The sequence below is a fragment of the Caretta caretta genome, chromosome 4, assembly GCF_965140235.1.
Source record: "Caretta caretta isolate rCarCar2 chromosome 4, rCarCar1.hap1, whole genome shotgun sequence".
Taxonomy (NCBI): domain Eukaryota; kingdom Metazoa; phylum Chordata; order Testudines; family Cheloniidae; genus Caretta; species Caretta caretta.
This window is the reverse complement of record NC_134209.1, coordinates 20,951,472-20,970,802: the sequence shown is the minus strand read 5'-3', so window position 1 is coordinate 20,970,802 and position 19,331 is coordinate 20,951,472. Positions and strand designations below refer to the sequence as shown.

The following is a 19,331-nucleotide window of genomic DNA, read 5'->3' as shown; positions in this document are numbered from 1 at the left end:
AAACTGGCTTAGAAATTAATCCGGCTTGTTGTACAAAACCTAATGGAAGGTGGCTGTGTGAATGCTGTGCTACAATTGATAGCAACAACACAAAAAGAGGCTGGGCCCAACTGGCACAAAAAGAATTCGTCAATGAGGTGGTTCGTACACAAGATGTGGTGAGTGCTCTGGGATATTCCAGTTTTTCTATGCATGGAAACATTTGTCCTGGAATCAATACAGGGTTTTGTGTGCAAGTTACTAGCACAGTCCAAATCGGAACCCTTGCCTTTTGGCCAACAAGCAGTGTCAGGACTGCCACTGAAATGATCACTCCTCCTGGCAGCCTACAAGATTTGCTGATTGAATTATTTCCGCCAGTGTAACAACTGCAATTGGACATACGTGATTTGGTGGCAAGAACCACCGTGGAGAATACATGGTAGCTCCATACTTGACGCTGTAACCAGAGTTCATTATAAGGCTGACTCCCAGCTCCCTTCTGACTTCAACCGTGAAGAAGCTAATAGGCTTGGTAGATTTATTTTTCCCAGATACTGTTGAAAATGGCTTTTGACATTGCCTTAAATGGCTACTTCTAGAAATCTGCCAGCTTCCTGCCTCAGACCAAATAAATTACTGTGCCACAATTTGAAACATGGGTACATTTTGATGTTTGAAGTCTGCCTTTTTTCAAGACTCAGTGCAAGAACTCCAAAATGACTGCGAGGTTGCCATTATTTCAGAATGAATCTCAATTCTCCTTTACTGAACCCAAAATCAGAGTGGGGGGGGGGGAGAATGCTGAAGTACATTTTTATATCAAGACAAATGTTGTGTAGATGCTCTTGATGGGGAAAACACAGAGGCTTTTTCACATGAAAAGTTTTATTCTAATCTGGGCAATTGATGTTTTTCAGTTCCCCTCTAACTCAAAAATAAATAAATAAATAAAAACCCCAAACCCCACACTTGACAACTTTTCTTCTCATGTAAACTCTCCATAGACAGACCTTGTTAGTTTCAAATCTCAGACACTGAGCAAGTTTCTGAAGAGAAAAATCATGTTTCTTAACATTGGCTTCCAAAGGATGTGTTTAAATAAAACCAAGCAGCCCATCAGACTTGTGTCCTTTTTTGCTGCATTGATATGTAAAGAGGGTTTGAAAAGCTAACTTAAGGGAAGCTTTGTCTAATCACAGATTTGAACCAGTATAGGTTTGACACCCCTGTTCGGACATCTTCATACAGTTTAGAAATACCTTTTGTTGATTTTACTGAAGTTGATTCCTTACTAACTTAGATTAGAGATGTATACATTCAGTTTACATTCCAGAGATTCATCTAGCACAAAAGTTTTGATCTGGTATCTTGTTCTTTACTGTAAATGTTGCTTAACTTTCAACGACTACAAAGATGTCCTTTGTGCATTTGAGGTTTACATGGCTGCTATGTTGGTCTGCCGTGACTCTGAAAAGGGCTTCATACTTAACCTCCTCTAGTCAAAGTCTGTCTCTGAATGTGTAAGAACCTGGTCAACCAAGAGTGGCAGCTTTAGATGCATATATTTCACATGTGTGCTTATCAGTGATCTGTATAATCAATGTACTGCTATTTTCTGGATATTGCATTGAGATGAGACTTGGATTCTGGGGAAGTAGTGCTTCCATCAGTATCCAGCTAGGGATGTTCCTCAGCCCGCTTACTGAGGAATGTCAAAGTGAGGCTCTGTGAAGCAAACTAACGAACCAGAGTAATGCTTGTTCTCCACAGAGCCCTGCTGATCTTGCCTTTTCTGTGTAGCTTAAATCCTCTCGCTCCTGGAGAGAGACAGAGGAACTGAGAGATGGTTTAGATGGGGGAATTAAGGGTGGCTACAGGATAGACTGCAGGGCGTGAGGGTCAAGTATATGTGTACTCCCTTGTAGCCAGTACTGCTTACAAGGGTTCTGTGGCTGCGTGGCCAGGTACATGCATTCTGGCTCTGAATGAAGATAACACTACCGCAATAAATCTTGTTCTTTTTATATTAAAGCTGTATATAGTTTGGTCAAGTAACTTTAGAGTCCTATGGGATGCACAAGTCCTGTGAAGGTAGGGTTAGTTCATATGTAACTGGAAAAAGCTTAATTTCCAGATAAAATAATATAGTGTCTGATTGAAAAGGAGGACACTTTTTAGATACTAAGGAAAAGGTACCGACAATAATGTCACTGGGGCGGGATGAGGTTACCGTTATCCTGCTCCTTCGTGAGTTAAGTAACCAAAGAGGCTTTCTCTAGAGTTGCATGAGTCAGTCAAGAGGTCTAACTGAAGGAGAGTCAAGCTCTCCAGTGTGTTTATACAGTAGGCGTAACTTTACTTCACAGCAAGAGTTGTGTTGGTTACGCTTGTTGTTTTTTGTACAAGTGTGCCTACACTAAGACCATTGCAGTAGTGAAAATCCTTGCTCTGTACACTGTGTCTGCACTGGTGCAAAAAGTCACTGCTCAGACAAGGCCAACAGTCCAGCGAGAGCTTCCTGTGTTCTGTAACTAAAGATCACCTTGTGGCTACTTCTCTGGGTGCACGCGCTGAGATCCAGAACATCAGAAAGCTCCCTGTGTGCAGTGTGTGGCTTTAGGGAAGGCTGAATGCTGGTCACTGTGGGTGGGAGTTAGTCATTTCACTGTTCATCTGTATGTGAAGATCCAGTTAAACAAGCTGTTCTCTCTAAAAAGTGAAGTGGGATAGAAAGAACTGGCATTTTCAGCAGAATTTCTAAAATTAAATGTTCTATTAGGAATCTCTACTGGTTCTTACTTTGGTCCTTGGTGAACTTTGAGTTCACTCTTGTCTCATTCTAGATTTTTATGTCTCAATCATTATATTCTGTTTTCCAAGTGTTCTGTTCTGCAGTAAATTAATTTACCACCCGAACAAAAGAAATAGGAAAATAGTCAGTTGTTTCATGCTAGTTTTCTGAGCTGCTGGCTATGGAGGATCTTGAATTTGCTATAGAATTACTGGATCTCTCTTGATGCAACTATATGTTGTTTGTTCTAGATTCAGAAACTCTGTGACCGCGTAGCTTCATCTACTTTATTGGATGATCGAAGGGATGCCGTACGTGCTCTCAAATCATTATCAAAGGTATGTGTTGTATTTTTTCTATAGTGCCATGAACGTATACAGTGCCTTTTGTGGCATTCCATTTAAAAGTGTTGTCTGCAGTTTGCACAATATTACTAATTTCATTTTTAATACTACTCTTAATGTTTTATTTTCTGGACAGAAATATCGCCTGGAGGTGGGGTTCCAGGCTATGGAACATCTTATCAATGTTCTCCAGACAGACCGGTAAGCACATTTTAACTTCTGAAAATGAACTCAGCGGCAGTTTTCTCAAACTACATCCTGAAATAGTGTTTAATAAAACTAAACCAGACCTGTAATTAATGTGAACAGAATGCTAAATTTTATTAGTAATTCTCCTGACGGATTAAACTTTGCTTACAGGACCTGCTTGCAAACATGTACATAAGATAAGGAAGTAGGAAACAAAGAACTTTAGGGATGGCAAATTATAATAGCGATAAGGTAATAATGGCGGTACAGAAGTGTGTGTAAATACAGCAGAAACTTGCTAATTTTAAAATATGTAAAATTAGTCCTGTCTGGATGACTAACAAATCAGAAGTCATGATATTAATAGACTAAAAAATCAAGTATATAAATATTAACAAATGTGTTAGGGCAAAAGGAGGATAAGATATTATTTAACAATTTGTAATTAGGAGGACTAAATATGGAATCAGTCAGTCTTATTTACTGGTGTACATAATTTGGAGGGTTGGTACAATGTTTTTTATATGGAACAGCGTTCATTTTGACAGGTTAGGGCTTTGGAGTACTAGAATAACTACAGCTTACTGGTGTTGAAAGTGCTGCTGTCAAGGGAAAAATGATATTCATCTGAAATTGTCCCCATGTCAGAAGGAAAAACATAGATTATTTATATACAGCTGCCTCGCCAGTTGATCTACTTATAGCATTTGACAGCACTGTGTGTAGTAACTTCCTCTTTGTATTTTCATCCACTACCATGGCATCACCATCACGTGCTGCTCTTTCCCTTCCACTTTGGAAGCATATAATAATGTACTCTCCTACCAACCTGCATCTCCACACACAGCTAGGGTAAGAAATAATCACAAGGGTGTCCAACTTGTACATTGCCCGCACGAGGACCTTGGACTCCCAGGTGGAAGTAAGGAGGGTGGTGGGCAGGAGAGCATCTTCTCACATCAAAACCAAGAAAAAGAGGGAATTGAATGCCAGGGCAGGTCAATAGCCTGATATTGGCACCAAGGGTTGGCAGCTTCTCCTTGGAAACGTATTGTACAGGGCTAGAAAACAAGCACTGGTGAGCTAGAGACCCCGCTGACCCTATTGGTATGGCTGCAGTGAAATACCAGAGACAGGAAGTAAGCAGGCATTTCTCCCCTGGAAACCCTCCCATATGGCCAAAGGACAGAGTAGGAGCAGAGGGCTTGCCTGTGACTGCTGCTCAGTCTGGAAGGGGGGCATTCACTTTGGGGGGTCCAGCTCTCTTAATTTACATCTGCTATGTTGCCCACGTACACTTCCCCTGCTGCTCTCTGCTACCCAAGTAGGGGAGGAAAACAACTGAAAGGCAGGTAAATTCTGAAATAGACTTGTTTTAAGAAGGCTCCACTGGTCACAAGTTCCCAGAGGGAAAGAAGGTTACTGCAGCCCAGATGTCCAGCAGCCAGCTCTGAGTCGAGACAGTTACATACAGAGGAAAATAGAGAATATGTTAAGTGTAGAGGAGTGTTGCACTTAAATTAATCCTTAGGTTGGTTCACAGATTTGGGACTCGGCTTTCAAAGCTAACTTTCCTTCGCTGCTCGGGTTGCTGGAAGTTGGAGTCATGCAGACGTCGTGCTTGTCACTTGTCTTGCACCATCACACTGATCTAGACTTGTCTTGGGCTTGTGCCTTGGTAGTAACCCTGAGTTCTTTCTCTGACTTAACATAAGCGTGGGGGACACAGGAATGTTAGGCAGGAATGTTACTTGTATGGGGTAGGACAGAGTAGCAAAATGGGGAGTAACTTGCTGGCTTTTAGCGAAGGGCCTTGGATCGCAGGCCTCGGGGAATAAAAAATGCTATGGGGATTGGCTTGCCCTTGGAAGGGATGGTGTGGGAGGGACAAGCAAGAAGGAAGGCTCAATGAAGATTAGGGAAGCCCCTGGCTGGAGGAGAGGGTGGCCAGCTGAGAGTAAATTTCTCCCTATAAAACTGAGAATAAGAGCTTAGTGACCGAAAGGTAAAGGTTCATAGTTCTAAATCTGTGCTTTGGTCTGGGAAAGGTGTCTTTTGCTAAATTATTTTCATGAACCTGCACATGGGAATGTTCTCACCAATTTCTACCATCTCTAGGATTATTGAAGTGGCTTTCTGTTGTCCCTCTGGGATGTCTTATAACTGCTTAAGAGCAACTGAAGCAACTTTAGTTTGACAGGAATGATTAGCCTCCGGTGTTAACTTCTGAAATTGTGAGCTCATTATTAATGTCTGGTTCAGTGGTGCTCAACCTGCAACCCAATCAGCAGACTGCTGCAGTCCATGTGACATCCTCAGGGACATACAGGTAGTATTGGATGTGGCCCACATAAAACGTTGTGGGCCGCATATGTGGCCCGCAATGGTAAATAGGTTGAGAACCACTGGTCTAGTGTGAGAGTCACTTTTGTTGACAAAGTCTTTGTGGTGTAACTTAACAGAATAGCATGTTGATATTACCCCTGCATGCTAAGAAATATGTCTCCTGCCAGTCAGATAGATAGCCTTTGAGCAAAAAGAGAGAACATTTAAACTTCCAGCATGCTACTCTTTGTTTAAGTGTGTGAAACTTTATTCATGTTGATGGAAATAGTGATTTTTAAACTAGGTGACCATGTGTAGTGCATAGGCATCTTTCCGCTTGAGCACACTTTGATACTTGACTTTATTCCCACCTAGACAGTGCTATGTGAGTGGCATATGCAGATTCATATGTTGATCCAAGAAGAAAAATAAACCATCTTGGTTTGTATCATCATGTGTTACTGGACGAGTTACATTTCTTCTGCACTTCTCCCATCCAAGTACGATCTTCCTCTTTTCTCTGATTTGAGTTGCTTCTTCCAACTTCTAGACTTCTTTATCCCAGCCCAGAAATGTTCCTCTTCTGTGTTTCAAGTAAACATATTGTTTCACTCTTCCCATGGTCTCTTCATAGGCTGTGTCTAAACTACGGACCTTACAGTGGCACAGCTGTACCAATCACTACAAGGTCTCCCAAGTAGCTGCTCTTTGCTGGCAGGAGAGAGCTCTCCTGCTGGCATAATTAAACCACCCCCAATGACCAGCATTAGCTATGTTGGCAGGAGAGCCTCTCTTGCCAACATAGTGCTGTCCACACCAGTGCTTTTGTTGGTGAAACTTATGTCGGTCAGGGGTGTAGTTTTTTTCACATAGGGTGACCAGATGTCCCGATTTTATAGGGACAATCCCGATATTTGGTGCTTTTTCTTATATAGGCGCCTATTACCCCCACCTCCTGTCCCGATTTTTCACACTTTCTGTCTGTCCACCCTATTTTCACACCCTTGACCAACAAAAGATTTTTCCACAAAAGTGCTAGTGTAGACAAAGCCATAGTTTCAACATGTTACTTTCTGTGGCTTCCCTCATGCTCAATTCCCTGACTGATTGCAATACAAACACTTAATTTTGTTCTACAGAAAATTGGTTTCTTGAGCTAATGCTGCGGCTACACATGATCAAAAGTTCTGCTGTCCTAAAGCTCAGCAACACTGTAAGGTCAGCACTTATGATCTGTAAAACCAGGCTTTTACAAAAAACAATATCCGTATGTGTTTCCATTTTATACCAATAGAATGCTATTGCCATTTAAGTTAAAGTTCTTTTGCTTGATTTGCAATCCACACGTGAGCGTTCAGATTTGAGAATCAGAAAATGGAACTGACTGTAAATATAACAGAAGTGGCTATTCTGTTTTTACTCTGGAAGCTGAATGCAGTACAGAATGTAAACCGTAAATGGTGAAAAGAAAACCTGATTTTTAAAATGCCTTTAGTTTTACTTAAGTAGATAGTTTAAATTTGCTCCTCTTCCTGAAGAACTCTGAAGTGTGGGGTACTATCGAGTGCCATTCGGTCACCCCTCCTCTCCTGTCTGTGGAGGGGGGCCATTTTAAGGGTTAGCAAAGAGCATGGAAAGGCAGTGTTTTCAGTAAGCTGCTGACACCCAACTGTGTGTCTATGTTGTTTGACTTGGACCGTGCAGTTTAACACCTCAGCCAATGTCTAGCTGAGATTAGGGCATGGATGAAAGCAAGCTGCCTAGAATCAATCCAGACAAGACTTAGGTGGTGATGGTGGGTTGGGGGAAGCAACTGAAGAGTATGTCCACCATTAATTACTTGGTCCATAAATAGTGGGGTTATTTTAAACCCTGTTGCTACTGTTTGGCAGTTCTGTTACAGAAGTAACTCAGTGATCTTTTTCCCATCTGTGTCTGGTTAGAAGGTTGCTGCCTTTCCTTTCTTATGCGTCCCTGGCTACTGTTATCCATTTTTTTTGTTTCCTCAAGATTAGACCATTGCAATGCTCCCTATATTGGTCTACACCTTAATAAAACCATTCAGAGACTGAAGCTTATTGAGGAGGACATCTTGCTGGTAGCATGTGACACCATTGCTCTGGGATCTGTACTGGTTGCCCATTGATCCCCCAGTAGAGTTCAAGGTGTTGGTTTTGATGGGTAAAGCCCTAAATGGCCTGAGACTGTCTTAGTGGAGAGATTGCCTCTTACTCTGTGCCATACTGCCGCAGCAGTGGTCAGCGGGGGCACTCAAGCTGGATCACCCTTACAAAAGAGGATGTTGGCAGGAAGTTCCATGTGACTGTTCTGAGACTCTGGAACTGCTCCCCACTTAGGTCTGAAATAGCCTGAACTTGGTGCTTTTCAAGGCACGCTGCAAAAGTGACAGATGTTTGATGGGGTTTTTGGAGAGGGCTGAGGGTTAGCGTCTCACAACTTTGAGGTGGGGCAAAGAGTCCAACTGTCTGGCTAGCGGAGTTCCTGGAATTCCTGAAGTTCCTGAAATTACTTCTGCTTCTAGAACTTTGTGTTGTATTATCTACAACCTTGGAAAGATGTCCCTTTATTTTAAATCTAAATTTGTTTACAGCGTTAAGTACAAAATCTTAAAGTGCAAAACTCTTAAGATCGTGAAATCTCCATGAAATACCTTGATTTCTTAAGAGATGTCTTTGTTAACTGATTTGCTAAAGGAATTAATCTAGATGTGTGATCCAGGTTCCGTGCAATTGCAGTGATTAGCAAACATCACTGCATCAAATGCAACTTGAAAAAAAACCAAACAAATGGTAGTTCATGCTGATCAACTTGTATAGTTGATCTTGAAATGAGGTTTTTGGAGATACTCAGAAGAGATGGAATGGCTTCTGAAATGAAAGGCATGGTGGTAGTTACGTTGCTGAGCATTTTTGTACTGGCTCTTAATTTCTGAAGTGATTACACCTAAGGGGAATGAAAGTAGGGAAGAAGATTTTGAACTCTACCATGATTACACAGTTCCACATCTGTAAAGTATTCCAATGTAAAAAAATCCTGTGACAACATAGCGTTTTCATTTACTACAGTTGTCACTGCTAATATGTCTGTCTGCACTAGGAAGGAAATAATATAAAGCAAAAAAAAAGTGGAAATAAGTCATTAAAGAAAAGTGTTACTTCTGTTCACAGTTCAGATTCCGAAATAATTGGCTATGCTTTGGACACTCTCTGCAATATAGTATCGAATGATCTAGAAGAGGAAGAACAAGGTAAGCCTGCGGGAGTAACAATTGTCGTCACTTCCTGAAGTTAAATGCAGCTTTGATGTTTACTCTATAATGATTTACATTCAAATGATAAAAATGTAATGGTATGCAGTTTACGAAACACTGTTCCTTTAATGGGTCCTTTCTTATGATAGTACCGCTACAACCATTTGTCTGAATGCAAGGAACATTGGTCAGCAGTAACTTGCGTTGTAGTAATATGAAATCCTTTAACCCATTTCTTTCTGTAAGTATGTATTTGGAATAAGTATCTGTTTCAGTGGGGATTTTCTCTGTAGTTTCATACTAAAATACAAGAATGCTCCACAGCAGGATTATCTGACACTAGACTTAAATTATGTTTGCAGATTAGTCAATATCTGGTACTTAAAGCTAAAACTGAGATGAGCGACCCTGATTAAACGATAGGCTTCCTTTTTGCTCACTTACCAATGACTGTTCCTTAGAAAATATGGATTCCTTGAAAGCCAAAGGTGGCTGTGCATGAGTGTGAGAATATTTTCATTGCCAGCCATGCAATGACTATCAATTTAGGCTGGAAATAATAATAATACAACCCAACAAACACCTCTTCCCCTCCTACACTAGTATTTCCACATCTGACCAGAGGCATAATACATTTGGTCTTGAAACTTGATGTTTTTAGCTGCTCGTTGTTATAACAGCTTATAAGAAGAAAATGGTAACCAAGGGATTAAATAGGAGGCTTAGACATCCTGACGTGGGTTCCCAGTTCATTGTTAAATGATAAAATCACATCTAGGCAAATTTAGAACGAGACTATTTGATTGATCATTGGAGGTCTTTGAAGGCTTTTTCTTGAAGTGTAGATAAAATTGACACTCTTGCAAAATGATTACTGCTAAAAATGTTCCTTAAATAGCCTAATATAAAAATAAAATCGTTAGAGAATCTCCTGTAAATCATAATTCTGATTTGGGGAAAAGGGTACTTCACGTTAAAGACTGTATATTGGAATTTGCTCCCTTTTACTGTTAACCAGTAAGAGCTGGGGAAATTCCTGCTGCATAGAATGGGGTAAAACAGCTATCCAGGTGAGCAAAAATCTCAAGTTTTCAGGCTGTTGGGCAGAGTGAGGGGCCTTGGGTACAGCAGCAACGAGCTGTCAGACAGGAGCTGGACAGGCCTGGCTCGTGTTGGCCAGGCACATAGGGCCTGCACTTCTCCGCATGCCCGAGGCTGAGCCTCAGTCAGTAAGACTTCTGCAGCGCTCTAGTGACCAGTCTGTGGCAACTGAAGAATGGAGAGATTGGGTCTGGACTTCCTGGCTGCAATCAAGTAATTCGTAGGCAGCTACCTCTGCCAGAAAGGCAGGCCGCAGTTTAATGTAACAAGTAAAACCAGAGTGGGCTGTGTAGTAAAACAAACTACGATTTTGCTGCTGCAAAACACAATTTGAATTGACTTTTTTCCAGGAGACAGCGTTTCTTCTTTGTTTGGTTACGGCCTTTTGCAATTGCACAAGTAGCGGCTTCTGCTTCCATTAGAAAACTAGTCCTTGGCTAGCTTCTTAGTTTAAACGCTCTAACCAATAGACCCACATCCATACTCACTGTTGGTTTTAAAAATAAGTGTCCAGCACACCAAACCACTTCATTGGCGTTTGGGGTTTTAAAGAAAACGCATCACCCCAAACCAGCAAAAGAAGGTCTGAAGGCCGGGTCAGAGCATGGACATAACATATGCAACGGAGTAGACTTAGGAAAATGAGAAACTTAGATATAAATGCATTTTCCAAAATTCATGGCATGCTAAATATCCCTGGTTTCCTCATATATTGTGTCCCTCGTACAGCTCAAGAGCATTGCAAGTAACCAGAGGACACTTACCACCTGGTTGTTGATTTCAATTCTGTGTAGCACTGCTACTGTGCGGCTGGATATTTTTTTCAGTTGTGTACTTGAAAAGCTGATACTGGGTCTTGGGGTAGAACAGTTCCTTACACAAGTTCTCTGAAAGTTTGAGCAATGTATCCCAGAAGAGAGGTCCTGCTGGTAGGTGTGTAGGTTGACACAGAACATAATGTAATGTCAAGATATGGGCAGAAATGGAAACGTGCATGCACGCTTTTCTAGAATTGTTGTGCCTTCCCTTGCATTGCTGAATGAGACTTGCGGCCTGAAATGCTCAAAGAAACTAATACGATGTATGGGAATCTTGCTTCAAATTCCCACCTTATTGTTTCCCTCTCTTTCTTATTCCTGTTCCCGCAAGTTCATTCAGCTGCCTCGTCTCGTGCAGTCTCCTTTATCGAAGGCACGGGCATCGCTAGTAAAATCTAGAGCTGTAACTTGGGGTTTCTGAACAAATAGGCAGCACTGGTGCAGGGAGTTTTTTGGCACTGGCCTTGATAGAATACCCCCCAAAGGAGGGAGGCTCTGACATAAGAACATTATGCTCAAACGGCCGTTCAAAACAAAAATGACTGGCCTCGTATTACGTGCGTGATCAGAAGTACTGCGGGAGTACAGGGTTGTCTTGTTCTGCCACTTCCGTGACAATTAAAGTAATAATGGTGGCAGAATTTCAAGATGGCTGCCTTTGAAAGCCATTATTAATTCTGCCGTCTTACGTGGACCACTGTTTTACTTGTGAACCTTTCTCTTCTTTTTTTCCCCTCCTTTTGTCTACCTTTACAGATGATCTGGAAGGTAAAAACCTCAATTTATATAGCATGCTGCTTTTACTAGTCATAGTTGCTAATCACAGTTATTTTTCACCTTTGCTCTCTTCACTGTTAAAAAGGACACTGTAAGACATTTTTATAATCCTTACTAAATTTTTAATCTTTCTTCTCTCAAATTTAAAACACAATTTCTTAAATTTGTTTTTGTACCTGAAATGTGTGTGTTTCCCATTATGCTCAGGTACTTATCAGTTTGTGGACACGTTAGTCTGTCCCATGATTCTAAGTGGGTTTATTGACATTCCAACAGTCTAAATACTTCTCTGTTAACTATTTAATGAAAGTGGATACCAGGGCTCAGCACAAGATTTTGGTGAGCAAGTATGGACACACAGAATTCTTGTGTCTAGAAGAAGCATTAAAGGATTTAAGAGAAACTGTCATACAGAACAATAGTCAAGCTTTGAACCTTCCAGTCTTCACACTGTCCCTTTTAAGTAATACACGATAATGCCATATTCTTACTACTTTTCTTTCCTGGATCTCGTTGCCCACTTACGCACTTGTTTGTTCCTCATCTGTTAATCTCAGGTTTCAGAGTGGCAGCCGTGTTAGTCTGTATCCGCAAAAAGAAAAGGAGGACTTGGGATGCGTTTAGCGTGTTTTAACAAATCAACTAAGACTGGTTGTTTGAAAAGCAGTATTTGTTACTGAAACATCTAAAACTAATCTTCATAAACACAGATCCCTCTTCCCCTCCACTCGCAGAATTTAAGTATGACGTCACATAACAATAGCCAGTCTAGAGCATCTGCAATAATGTAATTGACCAGTGTGTGGGAAATCAAAGTTGAAGTAGTATCCTTTGGATGTATTACCTCTTTCTTTTTCGTCATGCTCTCTTCAGCTTTCCCTTCCATTCTAACTTTCAGTTTAATTTTTCGGATTTTCCTTTTCCATATTTCCTTTACCATTAAATGCTCTTAAGATTTTTCTGGTGTTTGGCCCTTGCATATGGTAGTCTAGGACAGGGGTTTTCAAACTGGGGGGTTGGGACCCTTCAGGGGGTCGTGAGGTTATTACATGGTGGGGGGGGTTGTCAAGAGCTGTCAGCCGCTTTTGACTGCGCTGAGATTGGTGCTTGAAAGGTTCCCTAAGTGTTGCGGCTTCATTGAACAGACGAGCCCTTCAAGTGGACACTAGGCTCTCTTGCCAATGACCCTCCTCTCTCTCCTCCCCCTCCCCCCCCCGGTCCTTTGCATACATTCCAGTCTGCCCAACTAAAATATTGCTGTTTCTCCATCCACCCCAGCCTCTAGACCTGATCACCCACCTGCTAGCTCGTCCCTTGGTTGCTTGATGAACCATGAGACACCTTCATGGGAAACCAAAGGGGATGCAGGAATGTGGGGATTGGAGGAGATTGGGTTTACACGCAAAATCTGGGAGAGGGTGGAAGAAGCAGTAGGTAAAGGAGCTTTGCTATAAATCACTTGTTTAGCAGAGTGCCACTTCTCTAAGTGGGGTGTCTCCTTCATCCACCTCGTGCACAGCCTGAATTCCCCTTCATCACCCCCATGCCCCTACTCTCTCACATTTCCTCCACCTGCACCCTAACATGCACCCGGTTTTACCATGTTGTACTCTTAGCATTGATATATATTGGTGTTTAAAATAGAGGTGTATGGGGGCACTGGAGGGAGTACGTCATGATTCAGGGGGGTGGGGTAGGGAATAGGGGAGCGGGAACTGTACACTGGAGGATAAACATAAGGTGTAGGAGGAGAGCTGGTATTGGGGAATGGGTCTATGAATAGGAAGATCTCTGTGGGGCTGGTGGTAGATGGGGAGGTGTGGGTGGAAGGGAGACAGTGGATGTCTGTGGTGACGTAACGGGGCTAATAGCTAGGCAGCATTGATAGCTGTGCAGGTGAGTGGCTGAGGGTTGATATGCTGAGACTACGGGGGGCAATTTCTAGCTCAGACTCTGTTTAAGGTTGTTCGAAAGCATTGTTCACCACCAGAGTCTGTAAAAAGTAATGAAATGAGCAGCTAGGGTAGTCGTCACCTTAACTACCCTCCATTCAGCAGTTCTGTTTCTCACCCTCATCTGTCACCTGGGACATAATGGAAAAACAAGTCTTAACTCTTACCATAAACAAAATAAACCAATGCATGCCCACAATGTGCAGACTTCAGTTCTGTAACTTACACGCACCTGAGCATGGAAAGATCACTAACCTGAATCGCCCATTCACGTCTGTTAGAAATATTTCTGAGAATGTAAGTCACTCTGCAGTCACCATTAGCAGTCTGACACCATGCTACAGTTACACACCAGTACAAAATAACAGAGACCTGCTTTTGATCTCTTTATGAAAGCTGTGTCAAGCCAGATGTTATGTACCAAAACACGTAACCAACACCTGTTCTCTTAGCTCAAGGGTTCCTGTTAATTGTTTGGGATCAAAGTGGTGATACGTGGCCTGTGGGAAGGGAGGTAGCTGAAGCTAGATGGGGAACTGATCATTGCAGTGAAACACTTAATTGCTTATTTCTTTGGTTTTTATGTGGATGATGCAGTCTAGCAACCATTAACGCCAAAGGTAACTTTTCTAATTACTACATTGGATATGCACACAGGAGGCGATAAATTCTTTTCAGTTATTGAAATTGGTTTCTTAGTAGATCATATTACGTAACTTTGAGTCAAGTTCAGTTACTATATCAGGGTTGGAGAAGTGTTAAGTTTTTCTCACGGGATGTAGGAAGACTAACACAATGATTTCTCCCCTGGCAACTCTCTTCCCATTGTACCTTTTTTTGGGACAAGTAGAGTGAATGCAACTTAGGAAACTACACTTCCATTCAATATATTTTTAAGAGTCTGTGATATCGGAATTAGCCTGGGGTTGCCTATCCATGAGTACGTGCAGAATGTATTCATTCAGCATCAGATACAAAACAGCACTTACTTCTAAAATCTAATAAAAGGGAGGACCACTGGTATTCCTAGATTAGATACTGCTAATTGTTGGCTGTTTCATTAAGATAGTCTTGCTATAGAAAATTACAGGTCTCGTTTCTGAAGGTGATCTTTATAGAGTCCAGCTGACTGTAGTCTGCAGTGGGGCTTTCCACAGGGTGAATGTGATATGAGCTGCACAGTGCATGTGGAACCATTACACAGAGCAGGAAGGAGGGAGTATCGTGAAGGTTAGCATACGTTTGGCAGGATTGTTTTTCTAATAGCATGTCAAGGATTAGCTGAATCCAGTTTAACTCGGTAGATTATCATGAGATCTAATGTCTTTGACTAGTTAGTTTTTTTTCCCATTTAGTAATTATACAGCATTGAAAAATATGGTGCATATTACCAGTGCCAAATTCCCTCATTGTGCTTGATGTGCAGGAAGCCACTGTAATTGTGACAAGTTTAGTTCATGCACATTCAGTTCTTCTGTATCTTAGGCGAGCAACAAGGAAGTTTATTTTGACGTTTCTGTGAGGCAGGCCCCTGTCCTTAGACTGTATGGAGACAACCTCATTTCACTTAGGTCATCAAACATCATTGTATTGTAACAAACTTCTGCTGCTACTGACTGGAATTGGATTGAACCATATCAGAATCTAACTAAATGGGATTCTCCCTACAACCTCCGTTAGCTGAAAGACGGTTGTACCACAGACTCACATCGCTTCGTGACTGATTCTTATATTTAATATCCCATGATTATCCAAAGTCTTATGTAAACTTAGTTGTTGCTTTTCCATCATGTCTGGATGATGATTGGCATTGCCCAGTATGGGAAAATAGACACAGGATGCAACAGTATTCATGATACCTGGCCTGCTGTTTCAACACTCTTGGTGCCATCATTGTTACTTCTCCATTCTGTCCAACGTGAACATTTTAAATAACATATATAAGACTGAACTACTTGTGTAGAACTTAAATAATTCTAGTTCAATGTCTAGACAGTGAATTGCCTTTATGAAATTAGTCCAAATCAAGATCTGAGTGGTTATTTTGCCATCAAGACATCTTAAAATTAATATCCCTTTTTTGGTGTGTCTTCATTTTTTTTTTGTCACTGAACCAAAAAAAACCACCTTTTTCAAGAGTAAATAAGTACTTGAACATGCAACTTTAGACGGTTTTACTCCTAAACTAAAAGCCTTGAAGGAGGCAGCAGTAAATCTACTTTGTCTTTGGAGAAGGTATTGAATGATCTTTGTGGCACACTTGTTCAGCTGTACACTTCACTTTGACTGCATGTAAACACTGAATCCCCAAGGCTGCTTCCTGTCCTTCATTTGAAAAGGCAGGTGTTCTCTGCTCTGTAAGAGCTGTTTGATCATTTGGAAGCTTGCTTGCATTTTGAGTGTGTGGTCATGTAGATAAGAAATGTGGCTCTGAGCAGACGTGACTGATGAAAATAGAATTTCTTGTAAACTGTGCAGTTAAAAATAGTCTAGATTTTATGAAGTATTTATCTGGGACCTGATCTGATTCCCATTAAAGTTAATGGCAAGACACCATCATCTTCAATGAAAGCTGAATCAGACTTCTACTGAGTGAATTTATGGTTTTCCATTATTAAAATGAATTAGCTCCTCATTTACTGTTCTGACTTTGGGATAGAAAACACTCAGAGTCTCTCTCATGTTTAAACCAATGTAAATATTGTTTGTGGCACACAGATTCCAGCAGTGATTACTGTGAAAACAAGATACATTTATTATTTAATATGGCAATAAGGATTCTTTGAACCTTGACTCATAAGTACCTTATATGGGCTCTGTGTTTACTGCAACCTGTTAAAAGAAGTTGTACAGTTATTTTAATGTTACAGTGTGTAAAATTCTTCTTGAACATTACAGAAGAAAATTCACAAAAACAGGTTGATGATCTGGGAAGGCAGTTTACAGAAATCTTCATTAAACAGCAAGAAAATGTCACTCTCCTGTTGACCTTTCTAGAGGTGAGTAGTGGTGTGGTACCTTGAATACAGAAGACACATTGATTCTGTGTTTCTTCATGGATGTGTATCTCTGGTGTCATACAAGTTAAACATGAGGCAGTTTAGGAAAAACTTTGGTGAATATGGGCATGAAATCACTCTTCCAGAATGAAGAAGGCAACCTCTCGCAATCGGATAGGTGAAAGTGCTGCCTTTTGGAAGCAGAACAGGATTATAAATGGTTAGCGGAACCCTGGGGAGAGAAGCGTGGAGCTGAAGCTAGTGGGTAGTTTTGTTACTGTTCAGCAAAAAACCAGGATGGGGTGAGATTTTACTTTACAGCATGTGCACTGTTACAGAGCAGATGGGGGAAAGGGACCTGCTCACAGTGATGAATGCCCATCTACATTTGGGCCATTTGGCATGCAGTCGTATAGCTGTCCTGTTTTTAAAGTCACTGTGTAGGTCACTTGCAAGAGTGTGAAATGCTCCTGGATTCATTGTTTAATGTCATTCTCTATATCCCTGCAGGAATTTGACTTCCATGTTCGCTGGCCTGGAGTGAAACTTCTTACATCACTGTTAAAGCAGCAAGGACCCCAGGTGCAGCAGATAATTCTTGTCAGTCCCATGGGTAAGTAGTTTGGTCACTGGCTAACTTAAACTGGAAATGTCAGTCCAAAGGGGCACTTCTAACAGAGCATCATAACTACTCTTGAAGGGACTTCCAAAATGGGATTTTATTAAACTCCTTACGGTAATTCACGTCATGTGGTTGTTCGCTTTTTCAGGTGTCTCGAGGCTCATGGATTTACTCGCAGATTCTAGGGAGGTGATACGGAATGATGTAAGTACAGAACAAAGGGAGTGTGATCATGCCTGTACATACGTTTAAAGTTGTTTATCCTCTTCATAACTAGAAGCTCTCCATTGCATTGTTTCTGTAATGCTGCTCCCCTTAGCCCAGCTGCTTCAGAGTCTGTGTGCTCTGGAGAGGCATGAAAGGGTGGGCGGGAAGGAATGGGTTGGCGTGTCCCTGGGACAGATGCAGTTTTTGGGCCGGATGGTATTTGCATCAGTAGTTCGTAGAACCACAAAGCATCGTGCATATATGCAGGAGCGTAGTTATGGAAGGCAGTATATCTAGAGATGGCCAAAAAACACCCCCCCACCCCCTCCCCTTTACTGAGGAGTGCTGCTCTGTATACGATAGTTTTAGTTTTTATAGCCACTTCCTGTCTTAATTCTTTGTTATGGCAGTTTTTTACATTTCCATTTAGAACTAAGTTTGAGGCATAACACACTACTTCACACGCTCCGTGGTGGGGTTTGATGCAAGTTGCCACATGCATTATGTATGATTGTATCCAGTAATTGCCACGGAGGTTTTACACTGCTAATGTATTATAGCTGTTGAGGAGGGCACTTCTTTAAAGCTAACGCTCCTCTTCTAGTAAAGCTTTGTCTATTCACTATATTTATCTTCTTCCTGAAGGGAGTCTTGTTACTACAGCAGCTGACAAAAAGCAATGCTGCCATTCAGAAAATAGTTGCTTTTGAAAATGCCTTTGAGAGACTGCTGGATATCGTAACAGATGAAGGGAACAGCGATGGAGGTATGGTCTGAACTGAACGTTCAGTGACTTTCAGGTGTTACCCGTGCTATGTGGATGGGTAAAAGGACCAAGTACGCAGAGTAGGATCATAGTAAGAGTGGTGGGATGAGCAAGTATTCAGCTTCTAGGATCTTCTTGGGTTCTGTTTTGAGGCCTTCCATTAGAGATTTGCACACTTAATTTCTTCTTGGAATGTGTCTGCGTGCATCCCACTGTGAGCGTGTATGTGCAGAAGAATGGACAGCCAGGAGGGTGACTAAGCTTTTCATGGCTCAACCTCCTTATAAGACAGTCTATAGGGACACAGTGGTGCTCAGATGTCACCCAGAGTTATCTAAACTAGTCAATCAACCTACCTGTCATCTTCCTGAAGCCAACTCGGCACTGGGGGTGAGGAAATTACACAAGACTTCCCTTTATTACATGGACAGGACCAATGTTTGTAGTCACACATTGACATTCTAAAGGTCCAGAGAGCTCCTGACAGAGAATACTGAAGTGAGTAACACAGTGGTGCACCTCTTCCACTGAACCTGAAAGCTCACTCTAGTGCAGCGCAAGCAACCTCCTCTGCCTGCTTCGGGAATGTGCCAGTTTCAGAAAACTGCAAGGCAGCAATGTAGTGTAACCCGCTATTGAACGGTGTCTTGGATTGAGTGACTAGGTTGGAAAGCAGTTCTACCATCATTATTTGATGGCTGCAGCTGAAACGCCTCATTCCCACCAGCCTGGGGGGGCACTGCTTGAACAGTCACTTCCCCTACAGGAACTAGGTTTTTTCGATATGCTGTGATTGCATATTTCACAACCCACCCTCCATCAGCACGTTCCTGAGTCCTCCGCTACCACAGACTTTGAATCGTGAGGTAACTGGGGGAAGGTTGCAGCTGTTCCATGTGTTTCAATCCCACGTGGCAGCATGAAGAGGCAAAGGAAGCATGTGTGGCCCCCATAGATGCAGCTGTTTAACAACAATCAGTCCTTGCATACATGAGATGCATGGGCATGCATGCTTACAGTTGGATCCATACTGACATCACGGAGAACCATGGTTACCGCAGTGTAAGTCACCATTCTTTATACCTTTGTTAAATACACAGACTAACAGGCTACTGCCTCCTACCCCGTATTCTAAAAATGGCCATTCTGGATTTAAACAGTCTGTGGCATTGGAGTTGAAGGGCAAA

General features: G+C 41.8%; 1 protein-coding gene across 2 annotated transcripts in view; it reads left to right on the top strand.

Moving 5' to 3' along the window:
- The window catches only part of USO1 (USO1 vesicle transport factor), a 64,299-nt gene that overhangs the window by 5,293 nt on the left and 39,675 nt on the right, over positions 1-19,331 (top strand). For both annotated transcript variants that reach the window (XM_048846645.2, XM_048846646.2), the window contains exons 2-8: positions 3,025-3,111; positions 3,254-3,318; positions 8,820-8,899; positions 16,449-16,549; positions 17,060-17,162; positions 17,320-17,375; positions 18,024-18,144. In XM_048846645.2, coding sequence (XP_048702602.1) covers positions 3,025-3,111; positions 3,254-3,318; positions 8,820-8,899; positions 16,449-16,549; positions 17,060-17,162; positions 17,320-17,375; positions 18,024-18,144 — 613 coding nt within the window. The remainder of the gene's footprint in view (positions 1-3,024; positions 3,112-3,253; positions 3,319-8,819; positions 8,900-16,448; positions 16,550-17,059; positions 17,163-17,319; positions 17,376-18,023; positions 18,145-19,331) is intronic.